We start from the raw sequence: 18,797 nt of genomic DNA on the forward strand, positions 1-18,797 counted from the left end.
GCGTGCGTTGGTGTGAGTCCTCCTCTCCGTTAACACTGCTGTTCTTGTGCCTTCCTCTTCCTACCCCGTTGCATCATGTTCTCAGACTAGACTTACGTCCTGGGCCAAGGAGGTCGCTGGGTCCTGGTTCAGTGAATACAAACGTGGGAAACTGGTAAGCCGGATTTCCCCCTGTCCCCGGTCCCCTCCCCTGCCCTGAACGTCTCTCGTCATATTTGTTGCAGAGCAAAATGGCAAAATGGCCCAAGGACACGCCGGGCTCTTGGTTTAGTCGCTACAAGCGCGGTACTATGGTAAGTGGCCCGTGGCCCGACCGCCCTGGAGGCCTGGCTGACTCCGGCTGGGCCTCCATGGGCTCCAGGCCCTGCATGCTTTTGGTGTTTTGTCGGATGACGACCCTAACCAGAGAATGTGGGGGGTGAAGGTATGAGTGTGGATGTTCTGCGGGGGACAACTTGCATGTGGATGATGCTTGCGGAGCGGTGCTGACGAGCACGCTGCACTCACACAGTCCTGAGGCGGATAAAAGGGGGATGCTCTCCGACACGGAAGCACAACAACATTTTTATTATTGTTATTGCCGGCTTGACGTCTTTGAACATTCGCTCCAGAAAAGGGGTAGGTGTGTTTTTAAATGTCAAGTCTCTTTCCACCCGAGTGTTATGAGAGCATTGCCTGGATGTGACGGAGAGCCTCTGACTTACCTTTGTCGCCGTTTCACCAGACGGCACTCAAACATCACAGGCTAGCAGTGAGCCGATCGGCTCTATATTTAAAAGCCTTTTGAAAACGGATTCCCAAATTGGGGGGGGGGGGATCAGACAGATCTGGCGGTAGCACCACTCACGCGTACATTGTACACACCCTCACACACACTCACACACCACTCACACATTCTGTGGGAGTGGGCTAGAGAGGCAGGAAGGTAAGGCTCTCCGTCACCGCTGAAGAGCTTCTGGGAACTCGGCTGCTGGTGACACACGGCTGTGATGATCAAGAGGTAAAGTTGCCATGGCGATGGTTCGCATCGATGTGATGCGATGGTTCTGGTGACAACCAAAAATCGGATTCCCATCCCGGTTTTCTAAGGTTGTTAATCAGAATGTAAGTCGGTATTTATGAAGGAAAAGAAATTGGCCTCAAGACCCCCAAGACTTGGGGGGTAAAGAAAAGTTTAGAAAAGTTTTGTCACACTCCGGTTTGAAGTGTGATTTGTATGCGTGTGGGTGTGCGTGCATGCTTGGGGGCGGTGGAACCGGAGGCTTGAGGCAAGTGCCTCCGGGGTACGCAAGCCTCCCCTGGGACACTGAGAGAGATTTCCTGGAAGCGGGGTCTCTGCTCAGCTGCATGGCATGGATGCTTTGCATGTGCACCACGGCTAGTGAGTCCTGTGTGCCTCCCAGAAGAAGATGGGCCTGCGGAGCTTCTGGATTCCTCCTGGTTGGTATCGGATCGCACGGACTCAGCGAGTCCCTGCAGCAAATAGAGAATTATGCAAAGTCATTTTAGTTTTTAGGAACGCGGTTGTGCTATTTTTCGGACCAAGGTGGTGCCAAATACACTAAATATTTGGATGCGCTTACAGGTTTCTAACATTGGTATCATAGTTTAAATATCAAAGACATTAGGTGAATTTATTCAAGCAGTTTCTACTAGTACAAGAGATGGTACGAACTTACGATGTACTTTATCGTCACACCGCCGAATCAGCCGTTTCTTATACAGGGAGACAATAGAGCCTCAGATTTCTTGTATCTCTGGGGCTCTGTTGGGATTTATCTATTGATTGTAAGATCAATGAGACATACTGTCCGTTCCCGAGTTTTCAGTTTACAAACTCTTTGTCGCTAATTAGTTCATAATCACCTCTGATCAGGGCCTAAGAACTAATTAGCCAAACGCGATAATATTTTCGACAAAAAGAAAGTTGAGTTTTTGCGACAACCGTACTCATGGACCGCCGTGCCTCACAGTGCTGGATTCATCGGGTCTTCCTCTTGGTGTCTTCCCCCTAGCTGTCCTACGTGGACGCGGAGGGTAACCCCGTGGGCGTGGTCCAGATGACCTTCCTGCGGCTGCTGAGCGCCGCCGCCCGGCAGAACATGACCTACAACTGCTTCCAGTCGGTGGCCTGGCACGACCAGGGCGCGGACAACTACGACAAGGCCATCCGCTTCCTGGGCTCCAACGATGAGGAGATGTCCTACGACAACAACCCATACATCCGGGCCATCGTGGACGGCTGTGCGGTGAGTGGAACAACAAAGCTTTCTCTTTGAAGTCGCGTTTGGTCTAATTTTGAATTTGTTCATTTTCAAAAATAAACATTCTGATTTTTGGGGAGTCAGACATCAGTATTTTAAAAAATGAAAATGGATTATGAGTTGAATACAAATGTTCCACCAATAATCTGAAAAATATGTAAGCATTTGACTAATCGTGTCTTTCTGATTCATATATCAACACAACACAGTGCTTGAATCTTTTTGTAGTATCCGATTTAATTAAAAACATTTTCTCTACTGTCTTCCTCCCCACAGCTGAAAAAGGGCTACGAAAAGACAATACTTGAGATCAACACACCAAAGGTGGAACAGGTGCCATTTGTTGACATCATGTTCAACGACTTTGGCGGGTCAGCTCAGAAGTTCGGCTTCGAGGTCGGCCCCGTCTGTTTCATGGGCTAAGACTTTACTGAACAAGTGGAGGAGGGAAGAAAAAGCATATTTTTGTTTTTTAACAAAATCATTGAAAGTAACAGGACAATTTATATTTGTAAAAAAAACGGCAACTTTTTTCCCCAAAAGCGAGCGCAACAAAAATGTACACGAGGATAACCACAAATCTTTATAGGAGGAGATTTAGTAAAATATCGACCTTGAATCCTCTCGGTGCCTTCGTTCTCCATCACATGCACATTTTGAAACTGGATGAATCCCACCATCCTCGTCCCCCCCTGCCCACATGCACGCACGGCCAAACCGAAAGCCCACTTTGTGCCACCGAAAGGTGAAAGGCGACCCTAAGAATGGCGGCCAACTCAGAAGGCTGCAGTATTGGCAATGGACTCTTATCTAATTTGGCTTGACTTTCTTGATTTTACTTTTTGAACTTTTGTGTTTTCCCCTAATCTCTTCTTTCCCTTTCTCTTCCTTTTGTTTGGATTGTCTCATCATTCACTTTGGGAGCTTTGTTTGTGCATAATTGTCTTCCCATTCTCACGAATGGAGCTTATATATAAATATATAAATATATATAAAATAATTTTTATGTTGTAAGTACATTCTGTATATTTTTTTTCTTTCCTGTTGATGTTTATTGGTTCTGGGTTCAAAGCATGCATGTGACCATCTTCGTTGGGGGGTAGGGGACGATGGCTATTGGAATACATCTAAATTTCTGAAAATAAATCTACTTAAAGATATTTGACCTGTAAATTGAAAACTGAGATGGAAAATGGTGTATTATTGCAGATGTGGAGCACGCCTTGTTGTAATTTAAGAGCAGAATGGAAAATAAAAGACGAAAAACAAGCTTTGTGATATTATGTGACAGTTGGTTTCAGTTGATCTGCATAGAACAAAACATTCCTCTTGCGGCCGCTTTCAACAAAAATAACATGGCAATAAGAGATCTTTATTAAGTTAACAGTTTCTACTTTTATTTTCTACTTCCTCATATACTTACTAGCTATGCAATGGGAAACAATGTCACATTTTAATGGAAACACAAAGAAATCGAAAACTTAGGTGCTATTTCCTCTCTTCTGTGGTGCTATGTATTTTTCTAGTTTGTGTTGTTTGTATGAAAGGCACAGTGGTGTCGCTCCCTCCGCCATCGTCTCTTGACCTTTGACCTTGCCACACAGGAAGATCTCCGCTGCGTCGATATTTATGTTCAGGGGCTCACACATGGCACACTCTTTCTGCGCTAATTGATAAATTGATTGTCTTCGGTGGACCACGCATGCACATCAAAAACACTCAATCTTCTGAAACGGCACAACCTGCTTTGCATATGATTGCTCCAGGACAAGGGATTCTACCTTTCTTGTCATCGTGTTAAGGGGTGCCTTAAAGATCATGTGAAGCACACAACGCCTCCACCAAAGATTTGTTGTTGTTTTTGGCTGTTTTGTGTTTTTACAAAAGCTTTACGTACCAATGATAGTCGAAAACCGTGTTGTTTAGGAAACAGCTCGGGGGCGGGAGAAACGCTCTTCACATCATTTTATGTTAAGACCTATCTTGCTGCAAGGCATACATTATGTTTAACGTACAAACAGCATCCAGAGTGGCCAGACAAAAGGCTTGTGTCTGTACTTCTTTTCTTGCTTATTTGGTCTACTTTGTTCTGCCCTTATTCTGGTTTTATTATCTTCCTTTAAACTATGCACTCTGTAACGCTTGTGACCACTAGTACCTGCCGACCACAGAACTTTTACCAGCTTTTATGTAGTTTGCATTTGATTTGTTGCTCTGTTTTTTTCATACCTTAACATGTGACTTGAACCATTTCTTTTAAGATTACTCAATACTCTTGTAGACCATTTCTTTCATTTTGATGCAATATGCCAAATTTTACACATCTCTAAAAAGATTCTCTCAATAAGAAGAATAAACAATTTTGTACATTTACGAAACCAGCAATGATGCTGCCACTTTTTTGTTGTTTTAATTTCTTTCCTTTTTTTTTGTTTGTCCGTTGATGATTGTTTGTCTGTTTTTCACAGTTTTGTCAAACCTGTGTAAAGGAAAAGAGGATAGAAGATATATTGGTTTTTAATATCAATAAATTCAAGTTTACTGTGGCCATCCACTCTTGTATGTCTTTTGAAGCATTAAAACCTATCTGTATGCATGAAATTGTAAAGTTTTTTCTCTTGTTGTTGTTAAATATATATATATATAGATCTATATATAAATATATATATAGATCTGTAGATATATATGTATGACATGATCTACATCCCAGGTTTTCATTGGTCAGAAAACCAACCGTTTTTCATTGCCAGAGATGAGTTGAAAGGTCATGTCCAGCGATTGTGAAGTGGAGAGAGAATGCTGATATTGTAACTCTCTGCAAACACCAATGTTCATTTGGAGAATATTTATTGTATTATTTAAAATAAATAATAAATGTTAAATGACACCATAGTGTACGTGTAAGAGGCCCACTCCTTACATGCGCATCGAAAAGTCACATTTTATTGTCCCTAGGATTTTAACTTCCTTATTACAGCTTGAACAATTCAAACATTAGCATATACATGAGCTGGGATTTATTTGACCTATAATAACATCCCATGGAGTGCTATTATCTAAAATCCAGTGAAAATAAAAGGCTAATTTTATTTTTCATGTTGACCCCCTCTGGGTGGCTTGTGTTTAGGACTGGCTTTGGACAATAACAAAATAAGGTGGAGAAGAGGATGACGGTGAACCCCTCAAAGGGTTTTGAAGGTAAGGTCTGTTTTAATTACCAACTGTTGAACACAGACACTGGGCGAAACGTTGGTGGGCTGAATTAAATGAAATCCCTTTGTATGTGGCTCTGCAATTCGTTTGCTTGCTGTGTGCAAGTGTAATTGTTCCATGCAGTGTGTACAAGGACATGGGACACAGGAAAACGGACATTTTAATTGCATTTTAATGATTTGAACACAGGTAACATTTGAAGAAAAACATGTGAATGAGTATATTAACGAGGCAGTTTATTTAGCAGGAAGTGTCATCAGCAGTTTGGATCCGAGTTTTATGAATTTAGTTTAAGCCATTTTCTTACTGAGCCGCTGGACAGTAAGGGATGGAAAAAAGACAGGCATGAAGCTACAGATTTTCTTTGGCTACCTTGAATACTTCTACTTAAGAACACTTTCAACTGTAAAGTGTTAGGGTTACAACTATTTATTGAGTATTGGTCGGTTTTAACGCTTATTCTTTTTCTCTATTTTGGTTTACATCTCTTATCCAAAAACTAGATCTAAATATGTAACAATTACTCCAAACTGCACATTAAAAGCAGCCAGCTTAGGAGAGGTAGAGAAGAGATATTATTATGTCTGACCAAATTAGTTGTTCTTATAATAATTATCTGTACCACTTCAAACAGGTCAAAGAAGAGCTGTTGTTTAATTAAATGATTACATAAGGTTCCCAGCAGAACAATATTCAAAGTAATCTGGAGGTCACCGTTACCGGGTAGACTAATCAGTGTGCAACGTTCTAGGGCCTGATGTGGGCCTGATAATTTGCAGGTCCGTTCTGCAGAAGAGCACGCAATCTATTCAGGGAAGAGACTATTCAGATTTGATTCCTTTATATCATAACGGCCTTATCAATCCTAGAATGTTCTGTTATATGTATATGTTTAGATGTGAATCGAGGCATGTATGTGTGTCCTGAGAGAGGATTTAGGTCAAAAGACATGTTGGGTTTTCTCTCTGTCAATGTCTGAATGCCTCCATTCTATGGGCCTTAGGGCAACAGGTCCCATGTTCAGCACGGATGCACTACTGACCTACTTACGGATCAGATGAGCAAGTGGGAGAAAAATGAGAAAGTGCTCCGATGTCATATTAAGACATTCACAGTCATATATCCCCCTGTGATACATGTAGAGAAAGAGCGCAGAGAGAGCAAAGGCTTACTATATAAAAAAGCACTGCTTTCTCATTTAAATGATAATTGGGATTCAACCCCTATGGTTTGCACACTGGGCTTGCAACTCACAACCATCAGCATATACTGGGTCTGCATATATGTTTTTCCTTTTTTCTCTCTCTCTATATTGATGTTATGCAGTCTGTAATATTTATGGTGCCTTAGCCCAATCCCCCCCAAAATCTGATTATCAAGTGTTATCTTGACTGTTTCCCAGTAGATGCTCCTGGTGAATAACACATGAGTTTGGTCCCTATTCAAAAAACACTTAACAAATTAAATAAATGCCATTTCATACATTGTTTAGCATCTTGCTTTTGAGAGTTTGAGAAAATTCTATGTGCAGTGTGTTTTGATGCTGGCTGGTTGAAGCAGCCTCACCTGGCCCGAGGCAGACTGATTGGACTCTGGGGCTGGGTGGAGCTCACAGCTGCCCACCACAGCTTGACACAGCCATCACTACACGCTCAGGGAGAACTCTCCTGCATGGCAGCATGGAGTACCAGGGTCATGCATCGAAGTCTGCAGACTTTACAATAAACCGGCTCCCCACAACAATGCCCTGTTTCCTTGGTTATGGACAGGCCCAGAAAGCCACCTAGGGGGCATGTAGCATGTGCATTGCTACACTTTCTCAATTGTTACACATGGTGAAAGTGCAGGAAAAGCAAGTGGGGAGGACAGAAATGTGAGCAGATTCTCTGCTGATGGTAGGAATGATGGAGCTAGCGGGAGGGAGATCGGGGAGGTAAGGGATATGTTTGATGTGTAAATCCTCTCCACACAGCCGGTGACTGTTTCCCAGTAGATGCTCCTGGTGAATAACGCATGAGTTTGGTCCCTATTCAAAAAAACACTTCAGATGAAAAAAGAGGAGAGTAAATAAAATAATCATGCGCAGAACGTTTGAGCAGCATTTGGGTGTTGTGTCTTCCTGGGTATTGTCAGGAGATAATCTGTCTTTAACAGATACTTCTCTTCTTCCTGAAGAACATAGGAGTCCCAGCGACCACATGCTTAGGACAATCTGGAACTCACCCCTGAACTTTTGATTGATGACCGCTAAATAACAATGAAGAATATGTACTTGCTATGAGTACATTTTTTGAGAATTATCCAATAAAAATCTATTCTTATATACTACACTACTAATTTACTCTAAGCACCATGACTTATTAGCCCCTCTCAGCCAAGATTCCACAACCAGATAACAACGCATGTCTAAGCTCATGTCGCCCATGTTGCTCATCTCAGCCAGCCGGAGGAAACATATGGCATTACATGGGAATTCTACTTTCCCTTTTCATCACACACAGGAGCTGGTGTGTGGTTTATTTTAGGAATCCCAGTGAGAGGTGAGAGAGATGGAGAGAGAGGGAGGGAAAGAAGGAGGGGGGAGAGAGGTGAGAGAGAGAATGAGAGAGAGGTGGAGGGAGAGAGAGGGAGAGAGGGAGATGGAGATGTGGAGAGAGAGGGAGGGAGAGAGAGAAAGGGCGAGAGAAAGAAATAGATAGAAAGAGCGGGTAAGAGAGAGCGAGGGCGGGAGAGGTGGAGAGAGAGGGAGAGAGGGGGATTAAGAGAGAGAAGGAAAGAGAGGGACAGAGAGAGAGAGAGAGCTTTGATGGTCCCTGCCTGCCCTCTGAACCCCCCCTCCCCCCCCCCCCCCGCTCTAGAGGAAGGGGTCGTCTGGCACCAGAACCACAGCACTGGTACCAGCGCTCATTAGTGCTGCCAGACATCTTCTATCTGGGTACAGTTCATCATGAACAACACCAGGTAAATACATCTGCCCTATTAACAAGAGCGATGTGAAACTTTGTATTATTAATGAGGTAATCGATCAACCAATCAATCAACCAAAAACAAAATCAACATCCTAATCAATAATTTATCGGTTAATCAATTAATCAATCAACATGCTTATGATCTACTAGTACTAGTCCATATATCTAGCTCTCTATCCGGCTCACTCTCTCTATCTAGCTCTCTCTTTCTCGCTCTCTCACTCTCTCTCTCGCTCTCTCTGTCTGTCTCTCTCTCTCTGTCTATGTCTCTCTCTCTAGCTCTCTAGCTCTCAATATCTCTATCCATCAGTGTGTGTGTTCAACAGGTGCTGAGACTGTAACATCCAACAAATAAAATGCTGAAGCATAGGGCAAAATAAAAGCTGACCTTTAACACAAGAGGTTTTATACAAGAAGGGTTTTTGTGAGCACTAGCAGTATTTAAATCCCCTATTAAGGGTGGTTAAAAGTTGTATTGCAGTGTCTTCGGCAAGGGTTGAGATCAAGATGTAATAAGGTTATTGAGAATGAAATTCTTAAATACAGTGACATGGTTTAATATCTTGAGCCCGGTAAGGTGGTCTTATAAAGGGCTTCTCAAATAGGGACAGAAACAGAGCCTAGGGCAAAAGGCTCAAATGTTAAATATCCAATCTGATAGCTATTAACAGTCCAACATGATTTATGCTCTGTTGCATACTGTTTAATGCTTTTTATGTGTTTTATTCTCTGCACCTTGAAGATTGGATAGATCTGAAGGGAGGTTATCCTGATTCACTACTGTTTACTACCTGCATGTTGTGTTTAACAAGCGATTTTATTTTAAATGAATGGAAACGCTCAATATACTGTATAGGGCTTATACATTGTGACACCCCATCGCGATGACTCCTTTTTGGAAGTATAGGAGCATAGGGATGTTACTGGTGGAGATGGTGTTTGGATCATCATTTAGTAATTCATCGTGAAATCATTTTTCATCATGTGGTGACATTGTTTGAAATTTCAACTGCATGTTTCATGCAAGACATAGATTTTTTTTACCATATGGCCCAACCTAGCCAACCTCTCAAGTGTGACGACCACCCTGGCGACATCTCGTGGCCTGGAGGTCGCAGAAGTTCGCCCAGCCATTATTAACTTAATTGGGCCACGCTTGTTGACTGATGGCTACTCTGCGATTTAAACATAGTCGACAAGCCACTCGATCTATGGCTTTGGAGTCGGATTATGATGGCATTAGACACTTTGTCCTCGCTGTTGCTTGCTCATGCACCCAACAATGGTTTGTGAAATGCTTTAGGCTTGTTATGTATGCAACATCCACCCACACTGCCTTTCCATTCAGAGATGCACTCCCACCCTCTGACACTACAGACATCGCTTCACACAGCTGATTTAGGCTTTACTAGTTATTTATCCTGAAATAAATGGCGAACTGAGGTTCGATCAGTTGTGTGGGGAACCTCTTGTCCTCCAACCTTTGGGTTAAGTTGTTACACAAGCTTCACATGTTTAAATTAAACACAAGAGGATGACACCAAAGTATATGTTAAAATAATGTTAGAATAATGGATATTGGAATTTAATGCAATGTGGTATCTTCCATTTAGTAGCTTGTGTTCTGCTGCACTCACACAAACAAACACTCTCGTTTGTTGTCACGGTTTCTTTTCAAAGGTTTCGTCATAGCTTGTCCGTGTCCTGATGCCACTAACAGCTACAGATTGTGTTGTTGTTTTTTTCAACTCGCCTTGATCCCTTCCACGGGGCATGTCCCCGTAATCCAAACAGCCCTTTAAACTGATGGACGGCTTGTGCAGTGTTTTCAACCGACCCCTTGCTATTGATGCAAGCCTCCTTCAAGCACTGAAATATAGGGCTAGACTTCCATTCCATTTTACAAAAGGGATGTGCAGTTCAGTATTGGTATCATGTGTTGTGATGTGGTGTAGTACTCCAATCAGTAACCTTTTATACTACTTATAATTATGTCTTTCTATTTAAAGGTGTTCTAGGTAGGATTTAGGAGCTGTTATTAGAGTGTCATTTGTTAGAAATAGCATTGCCATCTGTCAGCTATTAGTGAGTGGAATACGCAGTGAAAATCTCTCTGTTTGGAGTAGAACCTGCCTGCCTTTTTTTATGACACTTTGATTTTAGACCGTTCCCGTCTTGTTTCTGACCAATTTGAGCATTCTTTCAATTTCAATCAGGTTCATGAAATGGAAACACCTCTCAATGGAAGATAAACATAGGGAGTAAGGGAGCAGGGAGGAAAAATATGTTTTTTAGATTGTTCAGTATCAAAACCTGCCTCTCTTCTGCTCTGTTCGGCTTTGTAATCATACAGCTCTAAAATCGGCAGCTTTAATTTAGCACATTTGCTACAGCACTCATATACGCCTAATGAACAGGGAAATGCAATCTAAACCAAGGTTTGTGTCATCAGTATATACTGTGTGGTCAAAGAACCGATTGATTGATGGGCTTTAAAAATGTGTCCAATATAGCCTATAGCAGTGTTTCCTGCCACCCCACACAGCTGTGATCACTGCTGATTGGATCAAACAGCTCAGAGTTAAAGGGTTTCTCTCCTTGGCGGGTATTTTGACATGTTGTCATTGGCCATTAGCTAAACTGACAGTTGGGCTATGCAAAGAAGAAAACGAGAAAATACCTAGTGGGTTAACATCTACAGGGAGATATTTCATCATCATAAAGCCTAGCAGATCTAATAGGGTGAGGGAATCCATCTTTAATGTTCCCCACTTGGTTTAGCACATTACAAAGTAGACTTCAGCCAGGATTTACCTGGCCGTACATCAGCAGGCAGGGGAATCAAACTGTGATGGGGAAGGAGACGGGACCAACCAAACTGTCTGTCGTCAGTCTGGGTTGCTTTTGGTTTCAAAATCTTTGCTTTATTCCGTCTAATTTTGTATCTTTCTTTTTTGCTGGCTTTTTTTTATCTTTCCATCTTTGTTTCCTTCGTTTATGTTATTTCCATTTTTTTCATCTTTGTTTCTTTCATCTTTTTCATCTTTCTTAATTTAACGTTTCTTTCATTCGCTCTCTCTCTCTTCAACTCCCCTGCTCACTCATAAACCAATATGTATAAATCATGAAGATATTTTCCTCTCCATTCTTCCATTGATTTATTGTTCAATCACACCCATGCACCCACGCATGCATACGCATAACCACACACACGCACACACACACACACACACACACACATGCACAAACACAGATACTCCGGCATTTCAGTTGTTTATAGGCTAAGGAGAAAAATGCTTCACAAGCGTATGCTTTTCCTTAAGCAATTACTGCGTTGAACATAAAATTAGGAATCCAGTCTGCAGCGCATTTGTCACAAACTGTCACCCAGAGCCAGATGTTTCCCTGCATGCCTCCCATCCAATAACACCCCGCCTTTTCCACCTCCACCTCCACCTCCTCCTCCTCCTCCTCCTCCTCCTCCTCCTCCTCACCATGTGCTGTTGTGGCAGTCATTCTGCTCAGGTGTCTCGAGGAGGACTCTTCCACGACTTAATGACTAACGCGTGGGCGCGCTCCTTCTGTCTGGGCCCGCGTGCCCAGGTGTGCGTTGGCGTGCAGGCGCGGGCGACAGCAGTGCACATCGTAATCAGAAAGTCATAAAAACCCCCTCTGGCGACAATTGACCTCCAACCCACCCACCCTCCTCTCCCTCAGCCCCGCTAATCACCCACTAATGTGGTTTTGCTGATCCTAATGTAGTAACCGCCTGTTTGGGGTGTGATATGTAATGTTATGCAACAGGACGGGCATGAGCGTGAGGACGGTCCGATGCCATTTGAATGAGAAGTGTGGCTCGAGGCGCACTGGGATGGATCGCAGGGGGCAGCAGGGACCGGGAGAACCAATCGGAAAGAAGTCTGCCTGCTCTGGTGCGAATGCTAATTGCACACTGCTGCATGATTGGCGGGAATCAAAAGATAAACGAACGGACGGACATGCAGTTGACCTTTAACAACCAGCTAACCATCCACATCACATGTCACTCCCATACTTCATAGTTGGGTTGTTTGTCTAATTGACATGTGGAGACCTTGAGTTCCAGTAAAAATTCTCCAATGCAGGGTGTATCCTCCCATGTAGGGGAATTAAAACTCTGGTTTACTTTTTGTGCTGATCCATAGTTAGTCCATACATAGCACTTTCCACCGCGCGCCCTCAAGGGAAGGCATTCTGATTAGCTGGGCTTTGATGAAGTGGAGTTCTGCGGTAAAGTCGAGAGAGAGAGAGAGAGAGAGAGAGAGAGAGAGAGAGAGAGAGAGAGAGAGAGAGATCATTATGGCAGGCACATCAGCAGCAGTGGTTGTGGGGCTCCGGCCCTTCGCAGGGGTTAGAAGTGCTGACGATGGGGGATTACGTGGGGTTCAAGCGTCCACGGGGTATCTCGCTGCCGACATCCATGGAATCCTCAACGCCCGGGCTTGGTCCCCCATCCTCTGATGTGCAGCGCCGTCACCATGCACAGGGCTGTTTCCAACAGTTCAGCAGAGCAGGGTCCTGTGTTGGCTATAGGGGGGGCAGGAACTAAAGGTACCTGGTTCAATCTCCAATCTCTGCACCCTATCTGTGGGCATCTTTGACGATTGGGACGCCAAACTGCTATTACCTGCTCCTTAGTGTGTGTGTTTGTGTGTTTTTTGTCTGTGTGTGTTTGTGCGCTTGTATATGAAAAATGTGCACTAGTGGCCTGGAGTGGTCTGTTTTTCTGAAACATGTGATCATTCCAGTAAAAGGTCAGATGGTCAGGATTTCACTTCACACACACACAGTCACAATCACAGTAAGATGAATCCGGTCTGGGATTGCCCATCTCCAGAGGTCTATTTCTGGCTGCACCCCCGCTGTTGTTCCAACAGTCTCCTCTCCATTTGGAATAACAGTTTTCCAGAAAATTTCCCCTCCCCTCCCGCATATATACTACGTTCTCCTGTTATTGTTGTTTTCACATCTCCCTGACCAAATTAATATTTTATTTGACGCGTTGTTGTAGCAGAGGCATTGAGACCAAAGTCAATAGGAGGACATTGAGGTGAAGTGGTTTTCGCAGCTCTGGGGGAATTAGCGGGGTGGCAGTCCGACACCCTAGGGTTACCGGCAGAGAAAATTGGATGTCGGAGGAGAAATGGGAAGGGGCCGATGTGATTTTGTGTAGTGCTGCAGTTTGTTGGAAAAGAGGTTTAGTCATTAAAGGAAGCAACAGACATATAGTATTATGAGGGGAAAATCTGGTTGGATGAATCTGAACCCCTTACAATGCTCCTAGCTGCATGGAGAAATAACTCTGCAAGCTAACTGTGCTTGATGTTATTAAAGGTAGGATAGGCAATTAAGAAGCACTTTCTGTCATATCCGTGAAAGAGATCAATAAATCAATCAATTGCTCTGACAAAGAAAATTCAATTATTTGGTGTCTGTCGTAGGCCTTTGAAAAGCCTGTCCAAATATTTTATTTGTCCAGAATGAAACTGTTTAATGGCCCAACTGCCAACTGTCTACTTACCTCCCCGGCTACCTGTACACACTCTGCCAGTGCACCCATTGCTAATGACCAGAGTCTTCCACAAAGAGCTAGTAGATCATCAGTTTGAGCAGACCCACTGCTAAAGCTAACATGCTAGCTTCTGAAGGAGGCCGGAAGGGAGTGTTGGGATTTGTCCGGTTGGATGCTTACAAAATCTAGCTTACTCTGGCTGGTTTCTCCAAATTGCCTACTCTAGCTTTAAATCATTTAGCAGACATATTTATCCAAATTCGCTTACACTGGATCCATTTAAATATCTTGCATGAGCAGGTAGGAGTGAGTGCGTCTCACTCAGGCAGCCTCCAGGTAGACTTTGCACGTTGGGATTCGAACACAGAATCTTTGGCTTGGCAGAACCTTCTCATGACGTCCCTAAAGGTGGCAAAACAGAAGTCAGTGTGTGCTCTGGAATGCTTTAAATAGATCAGATAATTTGCAGAGTGAGCGCTTGCCAATAGAAAGCTGCTTGGGACCAGATAAATGTCAAGAGGACCTCAAATCATTCAGGCTCATAATTGATTCAGGTGACTTACTATATTATAACATAATTGTACAGTATAGTAGTGCTTTGATGAAGATGTTTGCCATTTGACATTGATCCAGTTCTCGGGGCAAGTTGTTCATGTCAGACAATGTTTTGATTCCAACTATCAGCCCCCTAACAGTTCAAATGAGGCCTAAATAAAAGTGCTTGGGCATTTCCAAGTGTAGCAAACATGTTGCACTCATTTTAAGTAAGGGAATAATCAGGTATTCTGCTAACATTTCAATGTCAATTAAATATAATCTAGGATCAATGTTAGCCAGTTAATCCTAATTCCAATATTTTAGTAATTTGCCACTGCCATTGTTCAGCTTGTTCTAAATCGACAAAGTCTGTGTGTGAATGAGTGAGTAGGCAGCAGAGTGGAGGGAATGAGTGAGTGAACAAATAATGCGAGGGAGTGAGTGAAGGAATGATGTAATGAGTGAAAGAGCAAAGTGAGGGAGTGAAATGATGGAGCAACAGAGTGGAGAGCATGAGTGAGTGTGTGTAAGATTGATTGGGTGAGGGGATGTTCAAGGGGGGCGGGGGAATGGGTGGGTGGGAGGGATCCATAGAGTGAGGGAGTGGGTGATGGAAATAACACATCTGTTTTAGTTTGTCCTTCATGTTCCACCCACATAAAAGACTGCCTGAAACGGATCATGTAACCTAGTTTAGTAGACTTAAGTTAGGTCAGGTTGGTCACGTTGGCTCAGACAGGGACCCTCAACCGGGGGTCTCAAACCGGGGCCCAAGAGGTACAGGGGCCTGGCGAGGGGTTCGGTTCTGCAGAGCTGGTCTTAATGGGTGGCAGTGGGGGGGAGGGGGGCCATTAAATTGATTACACCATCACTCTTAATGACCTACTTACACACTTGCGCTGTCTGCTGACAGTCATGGTGGTAACATGAATTTTCTCTCCCAAGAGAGGGAGAGAAATTTAAATAGTGTAAAAAACCACATGCCTACTATGTGCCAGCGCCTCAGTCCAAATGTTAGTCGTAAGACTCAGATCGAATAATCCGCCAAACGCTGTAATATGCTGGGAACGATAATGCCACTTAGAATACGTAGAATACGTTTGCATCCCATGCTCACATCGGCAATTCATGTCATATAACTTGTGTGATTTACCAGGGGGCCTGTTAATCCATTAATACTTAAATCTGTCCCCCCACCGCATGACGATGGGGGGATAAGCCAAACTAATAAAAGCGCACCCGGGCAGCCGCCAGTTTTACCAGACATTATCCCCACTGTCTAATCCCCCGTCTAATTGGGAATACGGAATGCCGACATGGAGAATACAGAGGATAAACACCATCTTTAGCAAACTTTAGCCTGCAATACATTTTTCTGGGCAGGAAGATCAAATGTAAGACAAAGATCACAGAGATTTCTGACCAATTCCTTGAATCTGTTGTCGTTTTCCCGCGGTTAGGTCCAACGGGAAGGGGCCCATAGGCCCTGGACGGGAAGGTTGCTGGGGAACCAAACAACAGGAGGACCTTGGATGGGAAATGGTCCCAGGACGGCACCCACAGTCCTGTGTCCGTCCTCCAAGACTGCTTTAGTCCCCATTAATAGTCAAATCAAAGAGGTGTGTATGGCACAAGAAGCTTTGTTTCTAATACTATTATTAGGATTCTGAATTAGTTGGGGTCATGCTAAATTGAAGACCTTCATCTGGGGTCGTGTGTATAAAATGTTGAGAACCCCTGGATGAAGGGATGGGTGGGTAGGTTGGTTAATGAATGGGTGGAAAGGTTGGTTAAGGGATGGGTGGATAGGTTGGTTAGTGGATGGGTGAATAGGTTGGTCAATGGATGGGTGGAATGGTTGGTTAATGGATGGGTGGATGGGTTGGTTAGTGGATGGACCACAGGAGAAGGGCCCAGCTGGAAGGCTTACTAGACTGGCATCATGCTGGTAGCGATGGCTAATGTCATGCAAATAGAGGCTGCTGGGTTTCTTCAAGATCAGATGGGAGAGAAAACCACACTTGAACAAAATCCTCTTTTAGCACGACGATTGCTATCCCCAATCCATCCAAAAGAATCAATCCCATAATCAATTCCACAGACGAAGGAAGTGTAAATTGCATTATAAAATGGATTTTTAGAACAATCACTCACTGCGATCTCTGGCAATCTCATTGCTTATAATTTGACCAGTCCTCACTTTAGGGGGATCAAAGTACGGACTGCCAAATTCATTAATGGTATAAAAATAAAATAACTGTAGGACCTGTGTGTGTGGGTGTGTGTGTGTGTGTGTGCGTGTGTGTGTGTGTGTGTGTGTGCGTGCCTGCGTGCGTGCGTGCGTGTGTGTGTGTGTGTGTGTTTACATTAGAATTGATCACTCAATCCATTCTGCCCGCTGCTACAGCCTTTTCCCTGAAGATCACGGACTTCAGTGGGAATTGATCGTCATTATACACTCTAGCCTATAAATAGTCCGTCCTCTGTCCGTCGTCCAGTGCGATGCCACTATAGGTCCGAGGAATCCGGGAGGAGTCAGGAAGGCACAACACAAATATTGGCGCGCCACTCACGTCACTGACACGGCATCCAGTTGGATTCATAAATATTAATGATCCATCTGTGCCGTCGTCGCGGGCGTCTTAACGCGCCGATGATCTATCAACACGGCGCCTCCAGCAGGCAGACGGTCTGTCCACAGACGGCTAATCCGCGCGGCTGCAGACGTCCGTCAGAAGGGACCCGCGACGTGTCGCTCACTGGGAATGAAAAGAACAAATCTCATCCATGGATAGGATCCTTTTTATCTATTTTTTTTTCCAATCCAATGCAACCCATTAAATGGCCTCGAAAGTCACAGATACAGACATAATGAGTCAGCGGCTCTTCTAAGTGACAGGGCGTTTTATACAGTGGGCCAATAGCAGTTTTACACCAAAACCTTTCTACAACAAATCAAATTAATGCGCAATAATTGTCTATTAGCTCTTATCTCCTTAGAGCTTGTGATTTGTATATAGTAATATACGCATGCAACTTCTCAATATTGGCAATACATGAGCAAAAAAGCACAGCAAGTTAGAATGGAGGGTAACTGGGGCCTTTCTGAAGAAGCAGAAGATTTCTCAAGTGGGAGTTTCTTTAATTAGAATACCTCCCTTTTAAATTTGTGTTGGCAGATAACTGTAAAGTACAACATACATTTGAACATTGTATCTACTGATCTGACGCCTACAGAGTCTTATTATTTTTCCTTATTTTTTTCTCTGGCATCTCCCTGCATAATTATTCCACTGTGCTTGGGTTTTACTATAATTGCAATCGTGTCAACATCTACCAATATTAATTTGTGGTGACAGACACTGGTTGAAACGGCTAACTCTGAATTGATAAAAGCACGACTGCCACAAAGAGACCATAAACACATTCTTGCCCAGAGTTAGGCCAGTCTTGGCACAGAAAAACTTACAAGCAGAAGAAATAGTTGCATCGAGAAACTTCCTTTCTAATACTTTTATAATGCAGACCATTCAACCATGGTCTGCAAACAGCCAAATATTCAAACATTTCATTGTTGGCTGGCCTGCAACAACAACCACAATGTAGCTGTGCTACATTGCAGCTAGCATACTCATACTGATTCGTACAACGACCAATATGTGACTAATAGGCCTATAGATTAGAAAGCAAACAACATTGCTGAATCTTGTCTGATTGACTCCTATTTCATCAATATATATATATATATATATAAATTAAATGTTTTCTCCCTCCTTCTTTTCCCCCCCTTTTCGCTTCGAGCGCCTCCATATATGGTTTCAAGGCAGCACATGCTCCCTGCATGCACGACAATACAGCAAGATGGATGCCTACTGACACGCAGGTGTAATTGGATCAAACACCTGGCTCCAGTGAACCTATTTATCTGTCCAATGCTTGGGGGGGGGGGGCCTCACCAACAACAGCAACTATCGATTCTGAACAATAGAGTACCATCACAGGGCTTTGGGGGCACGTGATCAGCATGAATGCACACTACTGCTACGCCTGATGGACTGTCAGTGAGTGAACTTTATTCAAGTCATAATGACTCTGATACGGCCTGCAGATGTTTCCCTGAAAGGATTGATGAACACATCGGCTATATGTTTCCCCACATTGTAGCTCATTGATTATATGGTCTTTACACAATTGTTGTTGTTGTTTTGTTGTTAACTCTGAGGTTTGTCAATACAGAGTGCTAATTCAAGGGCCTTGAGGTCT

General features: G+C 43.5%; 1 protein-coding gene across 5 annotated transcripts in view; it reads left to right on the top strand.

Moving 5' to 3' along the window:
• Positions 1-4,872, top strand: part of col5a1 (procollagen, type V, alpha 1) — a 70,052-nt gene extending 65,180 nt beyond the window's left edge. For 4 of the 5 annotated variants that reach the window (XM_079735049.1, XM_079735051.1, XM_079735053.1 and 1 more), the window contains 3 exons: positions 86-154; positions 2,016-2,249; positions 2,541-4,872. In XM_079735049.1, the coding sequence (XP_079591175.1) occupies positions 86-154; positions 2,016-2,249; positions 2,541-2,687 (450 nt within the window). In that variant the 3' untranslated portion in view covers positions 2,688-4,872. Of the gene's footprint in view, positions 1-85; positions 155-224; positions 294-2,015; positions 2,250-2,540 lie in introns of all 5 variants that reach the window. The other variant, XM_079735050.1, reaches the window with a different exon arrangement.
• Positions 4,873-18,797: the final 13,925 nt, after the last annotated feature.

Source organism: Pollachius pollachius (genome assembly GCF_949987615.1).
Source record: "Pollachius pollachius genome assembly, chromosome: 4".
Classification (NCBI taxonomy): domain Eukaryota; kingdom Metazoa; phylum Chordata; class Actinopteri; order Gadiformes; family Gadidae; genus Pollachius; species Pollachius pollachius.